General features: G+C 35.1%; 1 protein-coding gene across 1 annotated transcript; it reads left to right on the plus strand.

Moving 5' to 3' along the window:
- Positions 1-985: 985 nt before the first annotated feature.
- Positions 986-6,446, plus strand: LOC135849974 (uncharacterized). The gene is made up of 4 exons (XM_065370649.1): positions 986-2,255; positions 2,710-2,913; positions 5,536-5,678; positions 6,092-6,446. Exons 1-4 carry the CDS (start codon positions 2,172-2,174, stop codon positions 6,327-6,329), a joined length of 669 nt encoding a protein of 222 aa, XP_065226721.1. The 5' UTR covers positions 986-2,171; the 3' UTR covers positions 6,330-6,446.
- The last annotated feature ends 19,055 nt before the right edge of the window (positions 6,447-25,501 follow it).

The raw sequence follows: 25,501 nt of genomic DNA on the forward strand, positions 1-25,501 counted from the left end.
TTTTCAGTCTACTGATGAAAATTGAAAATGATTCGTTCACGAACGATTTCTCTCCTTCGAGCAATTCGTTCGCGAACGAATTAATCACTTAAAAGTCAGAGCCAAGTATTGCCGGCCAGACGAAATTTGACAGTTTTAGTCCTATCATCTTAAACTAGGCTCAATTCGTTCGTGAACGATTTGCTCAGAATTGATGAATCATTCGAGAACGACTGAATCATTAGAAAATCAAATCAGACGGGACACCAAAAAACAAAAGGAAATATTCTTCAAGTCATTTAAGAAATTTTTGAATGATTCGTTCGCGAACGATTCTTCTCCTCCGAGCAAATCGTTCGCGAACGAATTAATCACTTGAAAAATCAAATCATATGAATATGATACACGACAAAACAAAACGGGAAATTTTTCAGTCTACTGATGAAAATTGAAAATGATTCGTTCACGAACGATTTCTCCCCTCCGAGCAAATCGTTCGCGAACGAATTAATCACTTGAAAAATCAAATCATATGAATATGATACACGACAAAACAAAAAGAGAAATTTTTCAGTCTACTGATGAAAATTGCGAATGATTCGTTCGCGAACGGTTTCTCTCCTCCGAGCAATTCGTTCGCGAACGAATTAATCACTTGAAAGTCAGGCCCAAGTATAGCCGGCCAGACGAAATTTGACAGTTTTAATCCTATCATCTTAAACTAGACTCAATTCGTTCGTGAACGATTTGCTCAGAATCGACGAATCATTCGAGAACGACTGAATCACTAGAAAATCAAATCAGATGGGACACCAAAAAACAAAACGAAATATTCTTTAATTCATTAATGAAATTTTTGAATGATTCGTTCGCGAACGTTTTTTCTCCTCTGAGCAAATCGTTCGCGAACGAATGAATCACTGAAAAAGCTCTTGATCGCGAAGCGGAAAATTAATCGCAAAAGAACGAGTGACCAATAAATCAACAAAAAAATCGAGATTGATTCATTTACATAAAAACGATTTGCTCAGAAACGATGAATCATTCGAGAACGGCTGAATCCCTTTCTTCAAATCCGACACGACAATTTTAAAAACATTGGAAAAAATTTGTTTTTTAGAACCATTTCAACGCAGGATTTTCTGCAATTGAAGGATCAAATAGGAACATGTTTTTTTCTAAAGTACCTAATGAAATTCCTGGCTCCTTCGTAAGAGTCGATCCTTTATCCAAAATTCGTCAGTAGGCAACCAGGCAAACCTACTCTAAACATAGTTATAAATTTCAGCCCCCAATTATTAATAAATGAGCAACAATTTTCAGCCTGGCTTCATCACACAATTCATAAAAGCATTGGAAAGTTAATAACCTGTTCCGAAGCCGAAGCATTTCAAAGATGATAAGATGAATTAAGTATGCGAGTGATATAACCCTGAGTCGATAATCTTTCGTTACAATAAAACAATACATGCGATTACCTAATTTTTAACGCTAATGCAACCTAAATGGCATTATTAAAAAAAAATTAAACCTCGTAACCTTGTATCGTAAAGTTTATCCAAGATTATTATAAATGATTTAAAATCATGTATAGACACTTTTTTCCACTCGGTATCTATAGACATTTCATCAAAAAGTAGGCACCCTAAAAGATCTAAGTGTAGCGACCTATTCTCCTCAAATGGCCAAATTTTGACCAAATTGATGCCTCTAAAATTCAAGGTCATCACCCAAATATTACGCAATATGGTTATCAATACACACGCAAACGTACAGTTTACACAAGCGAATGTGATTTTTTTCGCAAAGCGGGCGCCTTAAACGACAGACTCTTGGTCCATACATTCGTACACAAGTGAAAGTTGAGCCGGCAGGTATAAGAATGTAGAATGGGTCGTTCTCTTACTCTCCGTTACATTTGCGACGTACATTTATTAAATGGAACATACATAATAAAGTTATGTTACAATTACCGCCCATCGATTACATACATTACATAGTACCCAAACATCAACTCGACGAGTCGACCAACGTGACATTATTCTTTGAAAATCAAATACCTACCACCGAGATGGATTTATGTATTTTATGGTGCACATTTCGCATTCGTGTTATTTCATCAGTCAATGAGTAGATGCGAAACGAATCACTCTCCGGTGTTAATCTATTTGTAGTACTAGTAAACTTTTAAAATGTATTTCTTTCATTTACTTACCCGTGTGATTATTCCTATTTTGAGTGTGGTGTTTTTAGTAGACGCTGCTAAATTGAAGAAAGTAAGTTGTTTTTTTTTTTGTTATTTTCATCACGTGTTGGTCTCTAATTCTGTTCCGGTCGAGGTCCTTTGCAAAGGTCTCTGCAAAAAAAAAAGAATGTAAATCAAATTTTTGCGAACCTTTGTTGCATATTATACTCGTACTAATGATAATATCTATCAATACTTTGGACTTTTTTCCTTTTCTAAATTATGGTAAATTATGAGCAAAGAACTGATTTTTTTTTTTAGATTTGAAATCAAACACCTAAAGTTTGGATAATTATATATTTTTATTTTTATTACTCGGATGCCAGAATTATTTTCATAATAAATTGATATTTTTTAAAACAAAATTTCAAAATGTTATCATACCCGTCAATTTATCCTCACCCTTCTTCCTTTGCTGAGGAACAATTATTTATTTTTTCAAACGACGTACATTCAACCAAAACCGTCCACTTTTCCTTTCATAGAAAACTTCCAACCCATATTACGGTCATCAAAACGCCGGCTACGAAGCAGCATCATCGAAAGAAGATGAACAAGATTTGAGCGGAATCCCAGGTCAACCAGGAGTAGACTACCCACTCTACCATTCAGTACCAGAGACAAATTTCAATTGTGGAGCGGTACCTTATGCCCCTGGCATGTATGCAAATGTTGAAACAGGATGTCAAGTAAGGGTGCAAATATTTTACCAAATAATATAATCAGCAGGGCCGTAGCTTGGGCCAAGGCAGCAAGGGCGAAATCCATGGTAAGAGGGAAACCTTGTGCTGGCGAAAAAAATTCGTATTAATGCCCCCCCCCCCAAATTACCAACGGTGTAATAAATCCTAGAATGCTCTTAATGTTAGAAATTTTCCAGTCTGAAAAATCAAAGTTTTACCAAATTGACCAAGAAAGCAGAAATTTGAGATATACCCTCTTTTCGACTTGCCAAATCGATTGGAACCTGTTTCAAACCGTTTTGAGCAGTACTGGAGCCTCCAGCAGATTTTTGGAACTCGAAATTTCCACAAAATTTCATCAAATGGAATTGGAAAGCTAAAATTTACTCTGCAAACTAATTTCAATACGCTACGAAGTCAACTGCAGGGGAATTTCAAGTCATTTTGGAGCCTCCAGCGATTTTTTGAAAATTATTGGAGCCTCCAGTAGATTTTTGAAACTTGAAATTTCCCCAAAATTTCATCAAACGGAGATAGAAAGTCGCAATTCTAGCAAACTAATTTCAATACACTACGAAGTCAACTGCTGGTGAGTTTCAAGTCGTTTTGGAGCCACCAGCGACATTTTTGAAAGGTCGTACGGCGTTTTTTGGAAAATTGAAATTTCCAAAAAGTAGCTGGAAGCTTCAAAACCATTTGAAACCACCATGATGTAGTCGACTTCATATCGTATTGAAATTAGTTTGCGAGTAAATACTCCATTTGGTAAAATGTTGCGGGAATTTCAAGTTTCAAAAATCTACTAGAGGCTCCAAAAAGTCGCTGGAGTCTCCAAAATGACTTGAACCCTCCTGAAGTCGTCTTCAGAGGGTGTTCAGCTTTCCATCGCCATTTGATGAAATTTTGTGAAAATTTAAAGTTTCAGAAATCTGCTGGAGGCTCCAATAATTTTCAAAAAGTCGCTGGAGACTCCAAAACGACTTGAAATTTACTTGCAGTACTTCGCAGCACATTTAAATTAGTTTGCAGAATAAATTTCAGCTTTCCAATTCCATTTTGATGAAATTTTGTGGAAATTTCGAGTTTCAAAAATCTGCTGAAAGCTCCAGAACTGCTCAAAACGGTTTGAAACGGTTTCCAATCGATATTCTCGAAGAACAAAGTAAAAATACGGCTAATAATACGGTCTATCATGATTTCGCGTTGAGACTGAAAATAGGAAGTTGCATTTAGGCCCTTTTTGTTTGGACGAATTTTTAGAGCAGAAAAATCGGATACTTATTCCGTTAGCTAATATGACTGAAAAATGAAAATCTGCCAAAAAAATGCAATATTTGATGAAAATAAACTGTTTTAAAAGAAATTCGCGTACTTCAAAACAGAAGCTGGGCGAAGTGTCTATGACTTTGAAGTTTGATCAACGACTACAGCAGTTTGTCAATAGGTTGCGCACTATGAAATAAAGTTCTCTAGGTAGTATTGATGTCGTAGAATTCAAATATGCGATCTTTTGAAAAAGGGCCTTAGTGTACTTAGGCCCTTTCTCTATGGACGCATTCTCTCATCTCTCATGCTGAAGACATTTTGACGAAATCAGCTCAAATTTAGCATTCGGGCTTGGTTTGGTGTTGGATTAGATGGGTTCGAGTGAAAATCCCTCAGCACTCGGGGGGGGGGGTGTTGAAAATACAGTACGACCAAATGTCAAGAGGACCTCAAAATACGCCACCAGTAGAAATTTCAGTAGTTAAAAATCATTTCTCGATTTTTGGCGAATTTTTAAAAATTTTAATTCGGCTTATTTCTCATGAAAAAAATAATCAAAATTTGATCAAATTGGCATAATTGACTAAAATTTGGTTAGCACTCTATTTTAGACCCCCCGTCATTCCCCCCCTCCAAGTCGATTGGTGATAGTTTCGAAATGTTCTGGAGCCTCCAACGGATTTTCGTATTCTAAAAATCAGCCTATACTAAAGATATTTGAAGAGGGGGGGGCATTTTTTTGTTGTGTTTTCTTGACCATAAAAACCCTCGTGGAATTTTTTTTACAACTCCCAAATTGACCTAGAGAACCGAAATTTCGTATGTAGCATCCGGAGGGTGTCAAAGATAAGCCTTTCGGAGTTTCGCTAATGAGGGGAGTTCCCTCATGTACAAATCACATATATGAACAATTTTCAAAAAAATCTCTAAAAATTTCAACTGTTTAAAATTCATTGAAAAACTTTGTTTGTCATCTAAGTATGTATTTACTGGGAAAAATTTTCACAACTTCATCTGCGAAAAATACCTAACTTCACTTCGAGAATCCCTGATTAAGTAAGGTAGTTTCTAGCATTGCAAAGTAGCTTGGAATTTTCTGGGTAGCCTCTCACACAAGCAAGCCTCTTAAGCAATTTTTGTACAAATCCAGGGGATACGTTTTACCTATGACGTAACTCATTTAACTCATGGGGGGGGGGCGGGGGGCTAAAATTCCATCCTGCAATTTCTTAGTACTTACTTTTCTTAGATTTTTCCCATGCCCTGGCCAGAATTTCTTTTATTGCCATAGCATAATTATGTAGGTATGTAACATTTAAAAAATGTCAATAAATCTACGAAATTACTCTCGAATTTTTAAAGGCTTATCACGTGTGCCATGATGGACGCGAAGGTCACCAAGGAGCTTCCTTTTTATGCAGTAACGGTACTTTATTCAATCAAAAAGAATTCACTTGCGATTATTGGTACAATGTTGACTGTGGTCAAGCGGAATCTCTGTACAGGTCAGTTAAACTCAATATAATACATTTTTATGACCGTAACATTTCACATTGAATAGTTTCTATGTTCATAAAAATACATATTATTATGATGACCTTGACGTATCAAGTAAGAATTTGTGGGAGAGGGAAGAACGAAGAACATAACATTCGGTGACTCTGCCTGCAACCAGAAGCATACTCGTAGATTTAAAATTTTTCAAAAATTTACTAAAAATCTTTCAAAATGAATTTTTTTATTACCCTTTGTATGTACTTCACATTCATGCATTCGGAAAATCGTTTGTGCCACGAGAACTTTCATTTTTCACTATTCACCCAATGAGCCAAATTTTTTTCCTCGATTCTTCCAGAGAACTTTTCATCAAAAATTATACATTAATTTTATACTATCTACATTATTTTAATTTCAATAGACTGAATGCTGATCCCGAAACCAATCCATTCAATCCTAAGCAAAAAACCAGCGAAGAAACAGTAGACACAGACGCTTACAAAGCCACCCCGCAATACTATAAACCAACCCCACAATATTACCAACCGACCCCTCAATACGTCCGCAAATCACCGTCGCAATATTATAAACCAGCACCGACTCCATATTCTCAGCCAACGCTTCCTCAGCAATACTACCAACCGAGTAGTGACTACTAAAGCAAGCCATATTGAATTTCAACCAGATGCAATTTTTGTTTATTGTTCTGTAATTAATGTGCCAATTTGAGTAAAATGTTTTGTTATTTTTTCAATAAAATTTTTTAATTTTTGTAATCTTTTTCATTCTTATTTCTCAATGGTCTGAAACATCCATATTAACCAAAATTTCAGATGCCCAAATTGATTTCCAATTTTTGGAAAATTTTTGAGAATTAAAAATTGGATATTTTTGACCAATCATATATTTTTTTTAAATTTACACTTTATGCGATAAAAATGATTAGAAATCAGCCCTGAAAGTAATATCAACCCCCTGGAACCGATTTCAAGGCGTTCTGCGGCCTCCAGCACTGTTTTCGATTCCTCCAGAGCTATGAAATTTCTCCACAAGGTGTAAAAATCAATTTAGACAGCAAAAAATCGAGCTATGTGGCTACATCCTCGACCTATTTAAAATATTTATCCACATTTGAGCTGATTTCCAAGTGGACACCTCAAGTGCATTTTTTTGACGAGGATAAAAAATAAATAAAAACTTTTTTATTGGCGGGAAATTTGAAATCCGCAAGAATGACTGTAGGTACAGTTATCTTATCAAAAACCAAAATTTGATTTTTATACTTTTTAGCTGCCTAAATTGACTCTCAGGAGGGATCAAAAATCGAGCTGGAGACTCCAAAATGGTGTGATAAACACGCATGCCCGCATTGTTCATGTGCTCAAGTAGGATAATATTGCTGACAAAGTGTTTAGGTAGTGTACGAGCTTTCAGGAAAAGCTTCAAACGTCGCAGCGTGTTGATCGTCGGTGACGGAGATCACATATACGTAATATCGTACGTAAATTTTAATATTAGGTCTGAGGAAGCAGCCAAGTTGTATGAATAATTACTGAAGTTTACCGCGAATTGGTGATTTGTGCGTTTTATTTTTGTTGAAATTGAATACATCATTTAAACTTTTATTTTGTGTTTTATTTATTTTGTACACATCGCGGTATATTTTGTGGTATTGGTGCAACGTGCAAAAAGGAATACATTTGATAAACGACCCATTAGCTGGGGTAAGTCATAATAGCTTGAGTTAGACTTAAGGTGTAAAATAGCGAAAAACTTTTGAGAGTTCTTCAAGCGAGAATTCTAATAATTTTTTTTACATAATTTTCTCAACTCAAAAAAATTGATTATTTCGTGCAAATTTCAAAAATTTTCCATTCAACAGAAAAGTTTTGATTTTTTTGTATTTTTTTTTCAGTAAATTTTCTGGTTAAAAAAAATTCACTTCGAGTTGTCCATCCGAGAATTGAGTTTTAGCCACATAAATTGATTCCTCTCTCCCTCTGGAGAATTTTTCATGTACTGGAGGAATCGAAGATCACACTATATGGCTTCAAAATTGTCTGAAATGGTGAAATTCGGATCGAAAGAGCTGATACGAAATTAAGCTTTCAGGACTAATTTCCATAATTTTTACTAAGTATTCGTTTGTGTTTTTTTTAGTGTGCACAATGCAACCATTACTTTCGGTCTAAAAGTTGAAAAATTCTTTGGCTCGAATGATCTCTTGAAGGAATACGCTAATTTTTTTGAAAATTTCATAGGTATGTCATTGATTAGGCTTAACTTGAGGCAGCCCAAACCGTAATTATAAATGCAATGGCTCGAGTAGCTTCTTGAGCAGGTGATTACAATTAAAGCTACAAAAATCTGTACCAAAAAAGGATGAAAAAATGAAAAGGGCCATATCAACAGCAAAGCCGATAATCAATTTTATTTTATTGGGCCTATTTTTTTTTTTTTTTTTAATAAAAAATTTTCACATTTTAGGTGAAAGGTTTTTATGACCCATTGTGTATTAGGTATCAACTTGGAGACATTGTTTTGGAGGGGGTTGTGTGATAGGGGTGCAATGGGTGACCTCGAAGCATTCCACCTCTCGTAAGTCATTTGTGGTTTTGCTGTGCCCTTGAGAAGTTGTTTTGGAATTGTGCGTATTTATTATTTTTTTTGTTGAGCATGTGAAATACATCGTACTTAGTTGAAAGGTGAACCTAAAGTACGATATTAGAAAATAAAATTTAATTTGAAATTTACTCATGAATTTTTTCATGATCTCAAATGCATTTTTCTTGGCGATTTAGAGTAAACTATTTAATCATACTCGTAATTTAATTTGGAATTTTTTCATCATTATTTTAAATAAAAATTTTTTGTAGTAGGTAATTTTGAATCAATTTTTTAGGTGATATGATAAGTTTTAGAATAATTTTTTGCTTAGTGTTTTAGAATCTTGTTTTTAAAAATTCTGCTCAGGATTTTTTGTGGTGATTTCAAATTAATTTTTTAGTGTTGAATTCATTGAATTTAAATGAATTTTTTCGAGTGATGACAAATAAATTTTTTCATAATGAGTTCAAGTGAATTTATTGTGATAATTTAGGATAGGTAGATTCGTTACCTTAAAGGCAATAGGTGCATGTCCACGGTCCCCCACCCCCACCGATTGACTTCAAACACATGCCATTCGTTGTGCTACGTTTGTGCTGCCCCCTTCCCGAGGCATTAGTCAAAACTGGGGGGGGGGGGCGTAGACACGGGAGCCCCCCACTTTAAGCTAGGTGGTCCGAAATGGTGTCAATCGTTTGTGCTGGTTTGTGCTGAAAAGCGTTTCGTTTGTGCTGCTCCCCTTCCTGTGGTGTCGAGGGGTTATTTGTGGGGGGGCGTAGACATGAATTTTAAAAAAGGGTTTAGACGAAATTTTGAAAAGAGAAAAATGGATGTATCTATTGTGCTGCGTTTGTGTTGGTTTGTGCTGCCACCCGTAACCCTCTAACTCCTTTCCTCTCTGAAATAGCACTTTTCCCCATTTATCAAGATTTTCAAAAAAATCGAAATTTGATCTATGCCTCCTAGAGGGCTGAAATTCTGCACAGCTGCTCTTGAGGGTCTGAGCAAACGACTCGATTTTTTTCAACCTCAAAATTCAAATTTAGCCCCCCAAATGGACCCCCTTCTTTCAGACCCCCACAGCTGTACTTTACTAATGCCTCCCAGGTCCACATTAAAGAATCCTTCAATTTAAACCTCGAGGAACACTTCTACCAATTTTCAGATTTTTTCGACAATTTTTTGAAATTTTGTACCTACTCGGCTAAATTTAGTCTGAAATCTCTCCAACTCGAACTCGATTTTTTTGAAAATTTGAAAAAACCTAAATTTGATCTACGCCTCCTATAAAGAGCTGAAATTTTGCGCAGTTGTTCATGAGGGTCTGAGCAGACGACTCGATTTTTTTCGGCCTCAAAATTCAAATTTTACCCCTCCATCAAGGGTACTAAAAATTTGGACCCCCTCCCTCATCTAAGGGTCCCCTCGTGGTTGAAATTGAGCGGGGCTAAATATGAATGAAAAATGAGCTGTGGAGAATAATTTTGACCTCCATGGTACCCATGATAGGGAGTTCCCCATGGGAACCACAGAGGTCAGAAATTGTTCTTTGAGCTTCATGATTATCTGAAGTAAGTACAATTTTTGTGGTGATTTAGAATGAATTATTCGGTGATAATTTTGTTTTGAATTTTTTTGTGCGTCCATGTTAAAATATTTTTTTTTAATAGTAGGTACTTTTCAATAATTTTTTTTTGATGATTTCTAGAATACATTTTCGCCTAGTGATTTAGAATTTCATTTTTTAAAATTCAGCCTAAAACTTTTCATGGTGATTTCAAATTGATTTTTTAGTGTTGAATTCTGATGAAGGGCATTTTTTGTGGAGATTCAGAATGTGATGAGCAGGACTGCCCTAACCACCTGTAGGTGTTCATAATGTAATCCCCCGCTACATAGTTTTATGATCTTGCCGACCTTAGGCAAGATTATGCGAATCTTACTATAGGGACGCTATCATAATCAGGGCTATCATGCGATAATTCTGTCAAAGCTGGCGTCCAGCTCCAGCTTTGTCCTATTGAAAAAATCAGTCTTCTGATGGAACAGTTTGGGATAGTTTCCTCTTAAGCTCAACCAGCTAAATAGGTGACCAGGGAGCCCTGCCTCAGCTATCTGGAAACCACACATTCTATGTACCCATCCATAGATGGCGATTTTGAACTTATAATGTGTCACGTTGTTAATCCCTCGTACTGACATGGTACTATTTTATATAACGCGATACTTTGTTAATTTCCTCGTAAGATCGTGGTACTCTTTTGGCTCATCCCTTGATTTATCTGGAAATCAGGGATGATAACCCTACAAAAATGGAGCTACTAATCATACCTGCTGAAGGGACTAGTATTGGGGTTGCACAGGAGACGGAGAGGCAGGCAACGTGAACAGTTAATTTAGAAATGTACTCCATCTCCTCAGGTAATCATTGAACCTTTTATTCCGGGTTGCATGCACCCTCAATTTATCTAATTACCTAGACCATATCATTAAGCGAAATTGTATCAATCTATTGGTGACGAGGTGTTAATCACCTATCGATTGATCTACTTAATTTAAAGACTCTGTTGTAATTTATCTCTCATTGTTTTACACTGCTTTATAACTATCTTCCCAGCTATACTCGCGAGTGTTTTAAGACACCTGCATAATCTTGGCCGATTATGCTGCCACCATCATAATGTCATGGCAAATTGGCAATATAGAATAATTTACGTCTAAACTCATGTAAATTATTTGGTACAGACATCTCAATTATTGTATATATTTCTGATTAAATTTAGGGGAATATATATTGGCACGACAGAAAAAGTGATTCGAACGACAGGACATTCGAACGACAAAATAAGGCATTCTAACGACAATTTTCAACAATTTTCAACAACAGTCCAGCACAACAACTTAAGTGATACGAACGACAATTCGATCTCATACAAACGACGAAAGAAATGTAATCCACATCCAAATAAATTATTCCCCGCCAAAAAAAGAATTGCCTGGAAAAATAAATAATTCCCCGCCAAAAAAACAAAATGCCCGGTAAAATAAATCATTTCCGAAAATTTTTTTTCAGAGAAATAACTCATTTTGTGATTATGCAAGAAGTTCATTTTTGAGTTTCTTGATTTCATATGGCTGAACTAATTGCTGAGCGAGGTCAAAAAACTCATATATTTTGAGTAATAAACCTCAATTAAAAACATTATTTTCTCTTTCTTTAATCAGATACTGCAATTTTTCTCAATTTCCTCATGTTAAACAATTTTTTAACTTCAAAATCACTCTGGAGAAAGGTGAACTGTCTCCTGCCTCTTGCTCAGTTCAGCTCAGACTTTAATTCGTTTGGAGATGTTCCAATTTTTTATTTGGGTTTGCTGCCTGGTGATCCGCATAAGTCGAGCAAAGAAAAGCGTACCTATGTACGTCAATTTGTTCCTGCCCCTACAACACTAAATCGGCACTGTGCAAGCATACTTTAGGTAGCTACCTATGCACATTCGTCTCAAGCTCATTGAAGTTCCTGCTGAAGCCTGAAGGGAAGTCAATTCCTTTGGGACAGAAGCGGAAGAGAGACAGATCCTCAAAAGTCAAAAAAGCACTACTTGTACAATGATACGTAATAGATGAACTGTGTGTTTTTTTTTTTAATGTTGTGCTTTTTATCAATTTTTGGATGTGCAATTCATATTTTTTCTGTCGTTCACTATTTTATTTCTTTGCCGTGCACGATTTGTCGTTAGATGTATTATATAGACGGGCATTAAATTATTCCGTCGGGCAATACCTTATATCGTCGTTGACATTCATTTACTGTCGTTCAAAAACTTTTTTCGTTGTGAAATAATTATTTTCCCGTGCAATGCCTTTTTCTGTCGTTAAAATGCCCGTTTTTCATCGTTAAAACGCCTTTTTCTGCCGTGCCGATAAATCACACCCTTAAATTTATTGTACATAATTGCTCTTTGAGTTATCATTTTGCTTTTGGTCATAAATGTAACTGAGGATATGTGTTGATGAATAGTGAAGTTGATTGACTAAGTCTCTCCATCTCGAGCTAAGTAGGCACCTGAGAAATATTTCCTCTCTAACAAATATTTCTCAGACTTGCCTATAACAAAATTATAATAATATCTCCTTTATCGTGGTATTATCCATATCTTCCCCATTCGCAGTCTTTCTCACTCTCACTATTACAAGAATAAACGATTCAGAGATGTGGTTCTTGTTTTTTTGTTGTTTTTTTTTTGAAAAAAAGTAATTTGCCAAAAATAATAAATTTGAGCAGCTGAAATTTTGGTCAAGATAGTCTTAGATCATGCTCTCAAAAAATGTTGGTCCCGTTCAAATCGGAGGCAGACACCTTGAGACTCTTGTCAGCTTTCTGAGTCAGTTCGGTAAAATTTTTGATTTTTCCTATTTCTGGCCCAAATTGAAATTTTCAAAAATTCACTTAAAAATAGATAAATGTATTTGAGCACATGAAAATTTCGATGGTGATATTTTTGTATGCTCTTTCAACTTTGACCAGTTCGAAAATGTTTGTGCCAGTTGGGATATTTCATTTGTAAGAACCTCATAATTGTAGTTGGTAGGTAGTAGGTACTCGTTCGAAAAACTGCTTCCTTCCCCTATGAATGTCCATTCTGCTTGTTTTTATGTGCAATTTTCATATTTTAAAAGATCTTGAAAATTTAAAAAAAAAATGTTAAGATCAGTAAAGTCGAGGAGATCCACCTGTATGCATCAGTTTTTGTATTTACTGTTAGGTTTTGGTTAAATTGTAACTCGAGTTTTCTGTATATCTGCGTTTCTAAATTCCTATTCCGACGAAAGCAACATCTTCTCAGCAAAATACGTACGTATGTATTTATCTCATTCCATATTGACTCCTCCAACCTCGATGTACAATTTCGCATTTCGCTTCTTGGAAATTTTCATCAACTTTGCTTCTGCCTTCATTAATCCTTATCATCATTACCCTGCATATACATGCATACACAAACCCACCCTGAACAGTGAACATGTACAGAGCGCGTTAATGACCTCTCTTCTTCACTTTTCCTCATCCGCACAGACCTGTCTGACATTTAAAAAATAATCTCGCCGAACAGCGGCATTTAAGCTAACTTTGGATGAGAAAATTTCATCCACGAGCGCACGTGTCAGTAAAAAAGAGTATAAAAGTTGTTACTACAGTAAACGTGTATCTATGTAATAGAAGTCCGCACCATCCAAGCAGGCGGTCTCTGGCCTCAGTTCGCAGTTCACAGTTTACCTGCTAAGCTTTAATTATGCAACTTACCGGTATAATTTCGTTGTATAAGAAGTTTTTTCTTACACAGCCGAGAAAAAACTCGGGCCAGTCGAGTTTTTTTTTCAACTTTGTCCGACAGCCGGGTAAATAATTAATTTGACGCGACGCTGAAAAAGCTGACCCAGAAAGTTAGCCCTGAAATATGTATAAGTTCGGCAGCTGGCCCAGTGTAGCTGTAGGTACTCACTACTCAGATTTTACTGCATTGGAAACGGTTCGTCAAACCGCATTGATATGGTAACAGTCCGATGGGAATGGAATTTGGCGCGAAAAATAAGATACCTGTGGCAGATTTTTTGACAGCCGCGTGTCTAACTCTAAATTTTGCACTAGACAGCTACCATGATTGGAAATAATTGAAATATAATGTTGAAGCTTTCGAAGCTTTTACACAACGTTGAACTGCACGGTACGCGAGAACATCATTGGCGAGAAATACCAGATATGATTTAGAGGCGATAAAATTAAACAAAAAGTTTTCCACTATAGGCCGCTGCCGTCATCCGTACAACGAGTCGAGTCGAGAGGCAGCTCGAGCTTTATAAAAACTCGACGCGAATCAACCGGTGACTAATTCTTTTGCAATTTTTATACTCTTATACTTCTCACACAGGCAGGCAGCGCGAGCGTAAACTTTTAAATTGTAAAGTTTTTACACTACCATGTTGACCATACACTTTTTAACGTTTTTATATACCCTGGCAAATGTGTCAAAACTTTATGAAAACTTATTAGCGAAAATTTGATGTATTTTCGCGTAATACTTAAACCATGTAGCTCACGCCAACTTTCTCGTATACCAACACCGAAGGCGGTATTATTTGTGTGCGTAGATGTTTTCAAAGCTTCCTTTCCTTCGCTAGGTGTATTGTACCTACGTTGGGTTGCCTCGTAGGTAATTTTCCCTCATGTATGTAGTAGAACTCGCAACACACGCGACTTTATGTACGAGAGATTCTGATGTGTGTTGTATGAAGATGACAGACATGGCGATGGAAAGGTAGAAGCAAAAGGAGGCAAAACACTTAACTACGTTCTGATTTCAACTTGGAAATCTTTCTTTGCTTCTTGAAACCGAACTAATTAAAATTTTACCGCACGAGTTTCACATGTGCGAGTAGAGGTACTAGGTACCATACACAGACCCACGTGCTGCAGCCTCACTCTCATCTCGACTGCTAAAAAATTAATTAATTTACGGTTAACCTCGCTTATCCCAATGCGTATGCTTTTTGCTCATCCGTAACCAGTATCTCGATTCTCGAGTGAGTTTAGAATATATCGATGGGGTTTGAAAACCAAAACCCCTGAAATAGTGTACGCGGTACGTGAACCAAAAGTGTTCATTGAGATGGCATAGTTTCATAGGGTAAAAAAATCTCTTGGAATTAGGTATGTAGGTACTAGGTACCTAAGGTTTGGATGAACATTTCAGATTTTTTGGAGTGGCTCATTGAAGGAATTAAACTTTCGAACATTCATTTTTTTTGGAATTATTGGGGAGGAAAAATGCCTTCTCCTATTTGATTAAGGGCACTCGAACGGGTTTAGATGAGGTGTGTAATTTTTTTGTGAGAACGTCCTGGCACAGTTGCGTTTTTTGACCCTTTGAATAAATAGGATTTTTTTTTTTGCTAATGGGGATTCTTTTCTTTTTCACAGGAATTTTTACTACAAGTTTTCGGTAAGAACTCAGAAATAAAAATCATCACTATTTTCGTTTTTCTCACAAGATTTTGGTCTATTTTTATTGATAACAAGGTGATTTTCTGAATTTTTTTTCAAAAAGGGGTCGAATTCCCAAAGGATCATTTTTACCTCAAATCGTCAAGTTTTTCATACTTGGGGGTCAGAGATTGACATTTTTTCAATGTGGATAGTCATTGGATAGTCCTCGATGAGAGATGACGAATGGAGCAAAACACAGCTTTTGAGGTGCTGTTGCAAGGGAAATAGAGGCGGTCAAAGTTTTGACGGAAAATAGGGATATTGCCAAGTTCAAGTGGAAATAACATAAAAACTACTGAAGCCTACTTTTTTGACAAAAATTGCAAAAACGTAGATACAAATTCTTTTGCCAATAATTTCCAAGAAGTCCTGCTTGTTCCTAAAATTGCCAAAATCATGCTTTTTGCCAAAAATTTTCAAAAAAATCTTGTTTTTTTAAAAGTTTACTAAAATATTCGTTTTTTTGAAAAATGACTATGGATTGTTATTTTGCTGGAAATTCCAAAAATACCATCTTTTCCTTCTAAAATGGAGTCAAATTTTTGCTTTTTTGGCCAAAATTGCAAAAGTTATTCTTTTTACCAATAATTGTCATACCTATTCATAGTCCAGCTTTTTGTTAAAATTATGAAAGTTTTCTCAAAAAACCGCCGATGAAAACATATGTGTCATTCCGTAGGTAATTGGCCCATTTGGTCCATTCTATTTATCAAGATAATTGTGTTTTTAGTGAAAAAGTCGAGAGAATCAATAATCGAGATTTTGATGGATTTCGATGTAGAACATATCCGACTATCGCGTGTTAAAGTATCAAGGCCGCAGGTGCGCCCCAAGCGGAGAAAAACGGAACTAAAGTTTTTCTAAGAAGAGCCAATTTGGTCGATTTTGTTTTTTCGTGGTAAATTCATTTCCGAAGACTTTCGAAAAAATACCCTCCAAATTATACTGCACCTAGTCCCCAGTGGCAACATGTATACCATTCAAAAACACGAATTAGCTAGCTGCAGCACTAGCTGTGTGGCACTGGTAATGGATTGCTGAATAGGAGATATGGGTTCAAATCGCACCTCCGGAAGAAATTAAAAAAAAAAAATTTTTACGATTTTTATTTTTACAAGTTGAATTTTGACAGAAAATGTAATTTAATAATTTTTTTTTGCTTTTGAACAACGTAATGAATTTTTATGCAAAATTTTCATTTATTAATCATTGTTTTTCAGGCTTAAAATGCTCATAAACATGAAAAGATTGAGTGAAAAAATTGAAGACGTCATAACAAAAGGGGTATATATGACACATATGTCCTTTTTGAGACGAATCCATATTGTTATTCTTCAGACCTTCCTCTATCATATGAGACCACCCCCACTTCACAAAGTCGAAAAACCAGCGAGATATCGCCATTTTAAAACTGCAAAGTCAATTAAAAATTTACTTTTTCAGAGATAATGGGTTACTCATGGTCGATTTTGTGTTGTCAATCATTATTTACCTGGTTTAAATCCAAAAATTTGCTCAAAAAGATTTTTAAATCATAAAAAAAAATTGGCCAAAAAAACATGTCTTTTTTGTTTGTTTTTTTTTACTCAACATAGCGATCTTTTTTCAGAGATAATGGGTTACTCATGTTCGATTTTGTGTTATCAATCATTATTTACCTGATTTAAATCCAAAAATTTGCTCAAAAACATCTTTAAATCAAAAAAAAATTGGTCAATTTTTCGCTTCAAAAAGGACATATGTGAGGGCGCATACGGAAAGGGACCTACTGACCAAAAAAAAAAAAAAAAAAAAAGTTCTCTGAAATTGTTGTAGGAACTCTGTAAAGGGTTCCTACAACAATTTCAGAGAACTTTTTTTTTTTTTTTTTTTGGTCGGTAGGTCCCTTTCCGTATGCGCCCTCACATATACCTAATTTGAAATGTTTGAGCGCTTACCGCCAACACACAGTTTCCTCCAGACTGATGGTGCATAGCATTTCATATAAGGTGCACCGGGGCAAGTCAGAATGATTTTTCGCAATTTCAACTTTGACCAGCTGTTACTCCCCTTCTAATGAACCAATATGGATCAAATTTATTATGTAGGTTCCCATAAGGGTTCTCAACCTATGGTAAAAATTTGAGCGCGATTGACAAAATAGCTTTCGCTCAGTGGAATAAAATATAAACTGTCCTGACTTACCCCAATTGGGGGAAGTCAGAACAGGCTAAACTTTGCAGAGGCATAGATCACAAACCGAGCGTCCTAGAAAAATTGCACAAATACAAAATTGTAGAGAATTTAATTCTCTTTGAGATCACTCTCATCAGATTTTCACTAGAACGCACGGTTCGTCCGCTATATGCGAAAAACTAAGAAATAGAAAGTCTGTATTTTAGACCAAATTCAAAATAAGTTCAAAACAACAACAAAATACAATTGAACCAAAGACATCTAAATTGAAACTGAATCGCGAAAATTTTTATGCCGTGATGAAGTAGGGGTAGTACCCTTAAGTCACCTTTAGCGGCACTTTGCCAGATATAAACCTCTAGGCGCTAGATCAAGTTTTCTAACTTACCCCGAATTCCAACTTCCCCCGGTGCACCTTAGTTAGATAGTGGGAAAATAAGATAGAATCGTCACCATGTTCATATGCACATTTCTAAACTTCACAAGCACTCAAACTTTCAAACAGTTGAAGAGCTCAATTCCAAAATGTGCTTTGTCCCAGATTTTTGTTTTTGGCAAATCAAAAACAAAATTCGTGAACACACAAAGATGTTTTAATGTCAATTTTCAATATCAGACAGTGTTGTGTAAAGTATTTCGAATATTTTCCCTGCAATTTTTTTTTTTCAAAATGACACCTATTTGTTCAATCTGTGTACGAAGTCGCCAAAAATGGGACTAAGCACGTTTTGGCACTGCATACAGGATTATTTTCCAAAATTATCACGATGAAATGTGGTATTTAGCACGTTTTGGACTGGTACAATGTTTTGTTAGGTAACAGACTACTGTACCCAGTTGGACTTGGCACATTTTGGAGTGGTAGGTTGGTTCAATAGTGTTGAATAAAACGAATTTTACATAAAATTCTGCATCAATGTACTGGATAGCGCGTTTAAAAACGAATTTTCGGCTATCTGACGTCCTACCTAACTGCGTAACAGTCCCATCTAACGGAATTCACTGAAAACGCATTTTTGAAAAAATTGGACAAAGCACATTTTGGAATTGAGCTCTTCAGTTTTTTCTCAAAATACAACTTTCACACATATGTCCTTTTTGCTATGACGTCTTCAATTGCTATTGCAGGTGGGTAGTAATATTTGACATCAAAAACAACAATCTTCAATTTCAGGTATGAAGCTTTTGGGATTACATGAAATTTCAGCTTTTTCCAGAAAAAAAACTTTGAACGTGATTTTCTCAAAAGTTGAGCTTTTCAAATTTTTAATTATGGATTTTTTTGGAGGTTTTTTTGCACTTTTTGGGCTTCTATCCAGCTCATATGATTGCTCCGGAGGTCTTCTTCACCCCCCCCCCCACCCATAACTCAACATCGACCAAATAGGCCCATTACTTGCAAAATGGCAGTATAAGTGTAAAATGGTTACATTTAATTTTCAACCTGGTGACGTGCATTTGAAACAATGGGTATGAGAAAAATATCAATTTGGAAACGTCTCATGGACCAAATTCGCACAAATTTAAAATGGATGATCAAAAAAAGAATGGTTAGAACTTCAAAAGCTCCATACATTAACACCATGCAACCAGTGGTCAAAAAATCAGGTGATCTCAGAATTTGCTTAGACGCATGCGAGTTGAATGCTTTTCTTCAAAACATCGTGCCAGAGCCAACGCCAATTGAAAACATTATTTTCAACAGTGGAGATGACAAGTACTTCTGCACCTTAGGTTTTACTGCTGGATTTTGGCAGTTGGTTCTTGATGAAGAATCGTGCATTTGCATCGTTTCAACTCGATGGTCAGGTGTATGAATTTTTACGAATGCCTTATGGTGTAAAAACTGCAAGTGCAGAATTCACACATATTATGATCAATGAAGTTTTTCGCGATTCAGAAGGTATTTATAAATTTGTAGATGACATTAAGGTTGCAGGTAAAACTTTCGATCAATAAAGAGAGCGTCTATTTAAAGCTTACAAAAGAATTTGTGACTCAGGTCTCACTCTCAGTGCAACCAAAACATTCCTATTTATTGAAAAACCCAATTACTTAGGATTCTTGATCAAAAAAGGTACAATTGCAAAACAATCTCTAAAAATTGAAAATTTGAAAAAGATCATATACGAAAAATGGCAAATTTATTTTAAAAGAGGTCAAAGAAGTATTATGGTTGATTGGCTTAACTGGTCTGTATCAGAGATTCATCCCCCATTACCAACAAATATTGGCACCTTTTAACGAACTAGCACAAAAAGATGTGGACTTTGTTTTGGAGGAAAAGCACAAAAAAGCTTTCAAAAAATTAAAAGATTATCTCAAAAATTTCAAACTTATGCCACCCAAAGAAAACCACAATCTATATTTAAACACGTTTGTTTCTCAGAAAACTGACAACACATCTCGCTTTTCAGCAAAATTGCTAAAAAAAAGTTTCATCGAGTCTCCCTTCTTTATAAAAACTGTTGAAAAGATCATTATTGACACAAAATTGTCAAATTCCTGTTGTTTGCCAAAAATTATAAAAAATTCTCAGTTTGACATAATCTTTGCTCTTTAAACAATATGTCTAAAATTCTTTTGCAAAAAATTCTAAAAAAACTCACATTTCTTCAAAAAATTTTGAAAGAAAATAACGAAAAATATCATTTTTTGACTTCTCAAAAAATCCTGTTTTTTGTTAGAAATGTCGAAGTACTTAGTGCTTTTGTACTAAAATTCTTGATTCTTTTAGCTAGCACAATTGTTGCAATGTCTCAGTTGTATTTTACCAAGAATTATTCAAAAGTCCCCCTTTTTTTGACAAAAATTGTAAAGAAGTGTAATTCTTTGCCAATGCTGAAATTCCCAAAAATTCCTGCTTTTGGCTATATAGGTAATTGTCCAAAGTCTTGCTTTTTGACAAAAATTGTAAACAAAAATCCTCGCTTTTCATCGATTTACAAAATCTTTTGCTTTTTAACAACGCAGCTAAAAATTGTTATTTTGAAAAAAAGAAATCCAAAAAATCTCTGTTTTCCGAAATTTATTTTGTTGAGTTTTTTTTTTTTTTTGGTAACTTGCGTTTTTTCTAGTGGGAGGGGGAGGAAGGGGGATTGGCTACAAGCCCTGCTCAAACGATACGTTTTATTACCACAAATGAAGTCGGTGGAGTTCTCTGTTTCACACAAATTTTGTTCGGGAATCTGATAGGTAAATTCAAGTTCTTTTCGATTGTAAGTGATAAAATTTGAAAATTCTGATAAAATGGTGTGAAATGTTGTAAAAAAAGATAACGTTGCAAAAATTGTTGAACATTTTTTAAAAATCGCTCAACACAATATGAAACTTGATGTGAAGAGATCGTATGAAAAAAACTTAAAAAGTGAAAAAAAAACATGAAATGAATTTAGAAAAATTTTATTTTCAACAAACCATATAAATAAAATTAGTTTTGGAAAAAACAATCACGAAACCAACTGAATCACACAAATAGGTAAATAGGTATTCTACTACCATACTAATCTGTTCGGATGCCTATTATAATTCGAATCCCATGGAATATCCATAACGGACGCGTACTTGTCGTAATCTTCTGGAGCGTATCTCAATACTTTTCTGCTGGCAAAATTTGACGGAAACTGGAGCGGGAGCGTATTATGATGACCATGACTCGCATCAGATCCGCTATAGCCCAATACAGGAGCTCTATGTCTGTAGCCTGCTCTGTGGTTGTTGACTATCGTTATTGGTGGTCGATTGAATCGAGGATGCAATGGAGCTGGGAGTGGTTCATTTTGACCGGTATGTTTAGCCGTTAATACGAACGGAATAGCAACGACTGCGATAAAAATTGAAATTGACACCGCGATTTTCATTTTTAAACACTTCGAACCGAATATGTACTTAGGTACCTATAGGTATAGGTCTATAGGTATTAGTTGAGTTTGCAAAAATTACTTAATAAGGTACGTTGTGTTTTCTCATCGTATTCTATCCATCGTTTAAATAGATCGAATTACATCGATTTTGCTCGTGAAACGTGATTGTCTGATCGATTGAAATTATAGATTTACGTGCTCGATAGAACATTTAAAGCTGCGTCAAGGAGATCGATATTATTGTGAATTGTAGATATGATACGAAAGAGTTGCAGATAGTAGAGGTAAAAATAAAAGTATGTATGTATGTATGTACCTATCTGAATGCGTATGCTTATCGTGATGATCTACGTATTGTATGTACCTATTTATCGAGTATCTTGCAAGATTGAAAAATTTATCCGAAGCAAGTGACATGCGATAATAATGAAAAATTGAAAATAACTTTCGACGAATTTTCATCCCATTTTTGAATGAAACTTCAACTGGTGGAAAGAAGACTTCAAAAAACCCTCATCCCTCCATTTTCAGCTGCTGAAGTTGATTTATCGGTTTGGGGCGAGTGTTTGAAGTTTTGTGTATACAGGGTAAAGCTGTTCAACTTAAAAAACAGGGAACAATTATACACATCTATCTCTCCAGCGTATCAACTGCCAGAGCTCAAATTTTGGCCAAAGGTATTCTTCTATATACCTGATCGACCCATATTATCATTACCTGGATCCGGTCGTCCGGTCAGAAAATAGGATTTTTTACTGTTTTTCTCATGTTTTCTGTGAATACGGAAAATGGCCGTTTCTCCCCCACCACATGAACTTCAGCAGCTGAAATTTTGGCTGAAGAGTGTATGCTTGATACGTAATCTACTAATATTACCGCCGGTCGGATCTGGAATTATCATCAGAAACCGAATTTTTTGTCCATCTGGTTGCTACTAACTTCAAACGCTCGGCAAAAATCGAAAAATCAACTCCAGCAGCTGAAAATTGGGGGATCAGGGTTTCTTGAGGTCCTCTTTCCACCAGTTCAAGTTTCATTCCAATCAGAGTTTATCATGTGGGAGGGTTCCCTTTTCAGCTAAGGCGGATCTGAAGGGGAAAAACCACACTAAATCGTCCCCCCCATAAGGGTCCATTTCGGAAATCGTGATTTTCCATCTCCTCCCCGCCAACCGGTTCTCTTATATGTATCAAGAATTCAAAAATAGGATTATGAATTCTTGAATCCGATTTCACAAATTAACATTCCCCAAACGACCCCCCCCCCTCTCAGAAAGAATTTCCCCTAAAAACCTAATTTCCAAATGTAAGAGAATTTCTTGCAATTTTAGTAACAAAACAAAACTCTTGGATAATTTTGACCTGAAACGAGTCTTTCCTGCAATTTTGATGAGTAAGTAAGATTTCAGTAAAAAAATAACTGATCACCTACTTTTTGTAACTTTGACAATAATCGCACATTTTTAACGACAAAAAAGTGAAAATTTATGTCAAAAAAACTTTTTTCACAATTTTGAAAAAAAATCAAAACTTTCAGGTCATTTTGATTTTTTTAAAAATGGTCATTTTTTTGGAATTTGGACTTACAATGTTCACAAAAAAACATTATTTTTTGCAATATTTTGGCAAAAAAAAAATAAGAATTTTTGGTTACCTAAAGTGTTTTTTTTTTGGCAATTAGAGGGCAAAAAGCAATACTATTTGAAGAGTCCAGGGAAAGAACCAGGTAAGTCACTTTTTCAAACTTTTGAGTTACGGCGTTTTGAAGTATCAGAATGCTCCAATTTTGTAGGGAATTTGAATTTCATCGAGGTAATGACTGGAAATACATCACACAACATCCCACAAACACAACTTGAGGCATTGTTGAAAAAAAATGAAGAGATGGGCCAGTCACGACTTGAAAAGTCACTCTTTTCGTGAAAAAATCAAGCAAAAAATCGAAAAATCAGTGTTTCGCAACTACTTGAATTCGATAAAAATCGATTATTATGATGACATAATGAAAAATTTTTGTATTCTAAATAGTTAACGATGTTGAAATTTTCTTCTTATCTCCTCACATTTGGTCTCGGCTCATTTTTCTCCTCCCCTCTTTTTTTAAAGGCCATTTTAACCATGAAAAATCGATTTTTTTCAAAATCTAAATGGACTACATTTTTCTACTCCTCAGTGTGAATTTAATTCAACCCTAAACTCATTTTTGAAAAAAAGTGACTTACCTGGTTCTTTCCCTGGACTCTTCATTTGGTAAATTTGATTTAAAAACCAGGCATTTTGATAAACAACTGATTGCGCACCAACTTTTTGCAATTTTGGGCAAAAAGAGATCAAATTTTTCATTACAAAAAAGGAATGTCCAGAAAAATGGAGGTAGTTTCTGCAGTTTTGGAAAAAAACATTTTTTGGCTCTTGTATTTTAAAAAAACAGGAGTTTTCATCAATTTTTACAAAAAAAACCCTAGATAGATAGATAGGTATTGTTTAAAAGTGCTTACAACACAATACTTTTGGTTTTACAAAGCATTTATGATATTTTTGGCAAATTAATTTAGATGAAGTAATTTATCATTCAATAGTATTAAGATTTCATTTATGCTTCTGACTGGATTCAGGGTTGCCAAAGATCCTAAGGTAAATACCTACCTGCTGAAATTTCATCAATTTTTGATAATATTCAATAGTTAGCAATTAATTTTTTTTTAAATGTGTTTTTACATCATTTCAGAGCGTTTTCACTTTTTTGTGCATTTTGGGCAACTTTTACTGAAATTTCACACGTGGAAAAATACTTGTATTACTTACTGAAAAGTTACAAGTTTTTAGTAATTTTTGGAGCGAAAACGGAACTTTTTCGCAAATTAGCTGAAAAACAGAGATTTTTTCTGTCGATAATTTTTTGGTAAAGAAAAACTTTTTCGCAATTTTTGGTAGAGTGCAAGGCTTTTGGGCGACTTTTGTAAAAAGTGAGATTTTTTAGCAGCTTTGCTAAAAAGCTAAAACTTTTTGTAAATTTTTTATTTATTATTATTTTTTTTTGGAAAACTGGAATTTTTGAAATGTTGCTGGAGGCTCCAAAACGGCCTGAAATCACTTTCGATTTACTCGGAATGTCCAAAATAGAGTACAAACTAAATTTCAGCATTTTTCGTCAAACGCTGGAGAAATCGTGATTTTTTAAAATTCTCAATTATGGTACCTAATACCTATGTAATACTTATCGCTGGAAAAAAGTATGGCTCCGAACTGGAACACACTGATTTTGGAAAAATTATATATAATCTGTCAAGTGGGTCACCAACAAGCACCAATCTCGAGGACACGTGCTAAAAATTTTATTAGGATTGATTTTACGACGTTTTTTGGAAACTTGGAATTTCCAAAATATCGCTGGAGGCTTCAAAACGACTTGAAACCACCTCTAGTCGACTCAGCAGTTGAAATTACTCGTAAGTTGCAGGGTAAACTTTGACTTTGAAAATATTTCATTTTCTATAAAAAGTTGTGGAAATTTGAAGTTTCAAGAATCTGCTGGAGGCTCCAAAACAGCTCAAAACTTTTCGAAACTACTTTTAATCGATTTAACTGGTCAAAAACATGCTATATTCTAAATTTCAGTTTTCTAGATCACTTTGGTGATATTTTTATTTTTTTTTTAGTTTTCTATTTTTAACCCGAATTTAATTTTTAAAAATTCACCAAAAATCTAAAAATTCACTTGAGTACCAGAAAGTTTGGCTGGTGGTAGGTATATTTTTGTATTCTCTTTCGATCTAGCGTTGTTCGGTTCAAAATTTTTTGTCCGAATTTGGATACCTCCCTTGGTAGTGTGGCTTTTGTGCATATTAAAAATTCAGTGTGCCCAAAGGCGTGAAAAAAAGAGTGAAACTTTTTACCAGAAGGTGATCTTAGTTCGTAAACAATTCTATAATCCGTTCATCTCGATGGAGTATAAGAATCGCTGCAGGTAGCCAATCAAAAAAAAAAAAAAAAAAAATTGAAAAAGGTACAAGAGAATACAAATGAATATGGTTTATTTGATATTTTAAATCTACAATTTTAACATAACAAATAATTAAGTATCAAGTACAGAAGCACAAAATAGAATAAATATAGCCTACTTGTATATTGTGAGAGTTGGTACG

The sequence above is a fragment of the Planococcus citri genome, chromosome 1 (genome assembly GCF_950023065.1).
Source record: "Planococcus citri chromosome 1, ihPlaCitr1.1, whole genome shotgun sequence".
In the NCBI taxonomy this organism is placed as follows: Eukaryota; Metazoa; Arthropoda; class Insecta; order Hemiptera; family Pseudococcidae; genus Planococcus; species Planococcus citri.

Coding starts and splice junctions, on each gene's coding strand:
- LOC135849974 (XM_065370649.1), top strand. CDS start 2,172: ATGTATTTCTTTCATTTACTTACCCGTGTGATTATTCCTATTTTGAGT. Junction 2,256..2,709: donor ACGCTGCTAAATTGAAGAAA/GTAAGTTGTTTT, acceptor TTCCTTTCATAG/AAAACTTCCAACCCATATTA. Junction 2,914..5,535: donor ATGTTGAAACAGGATGTCAA/GTAAGGGTGCAA, acceptor GAATTTTTAAAG/GCTTATCACGTGTGCCATGA.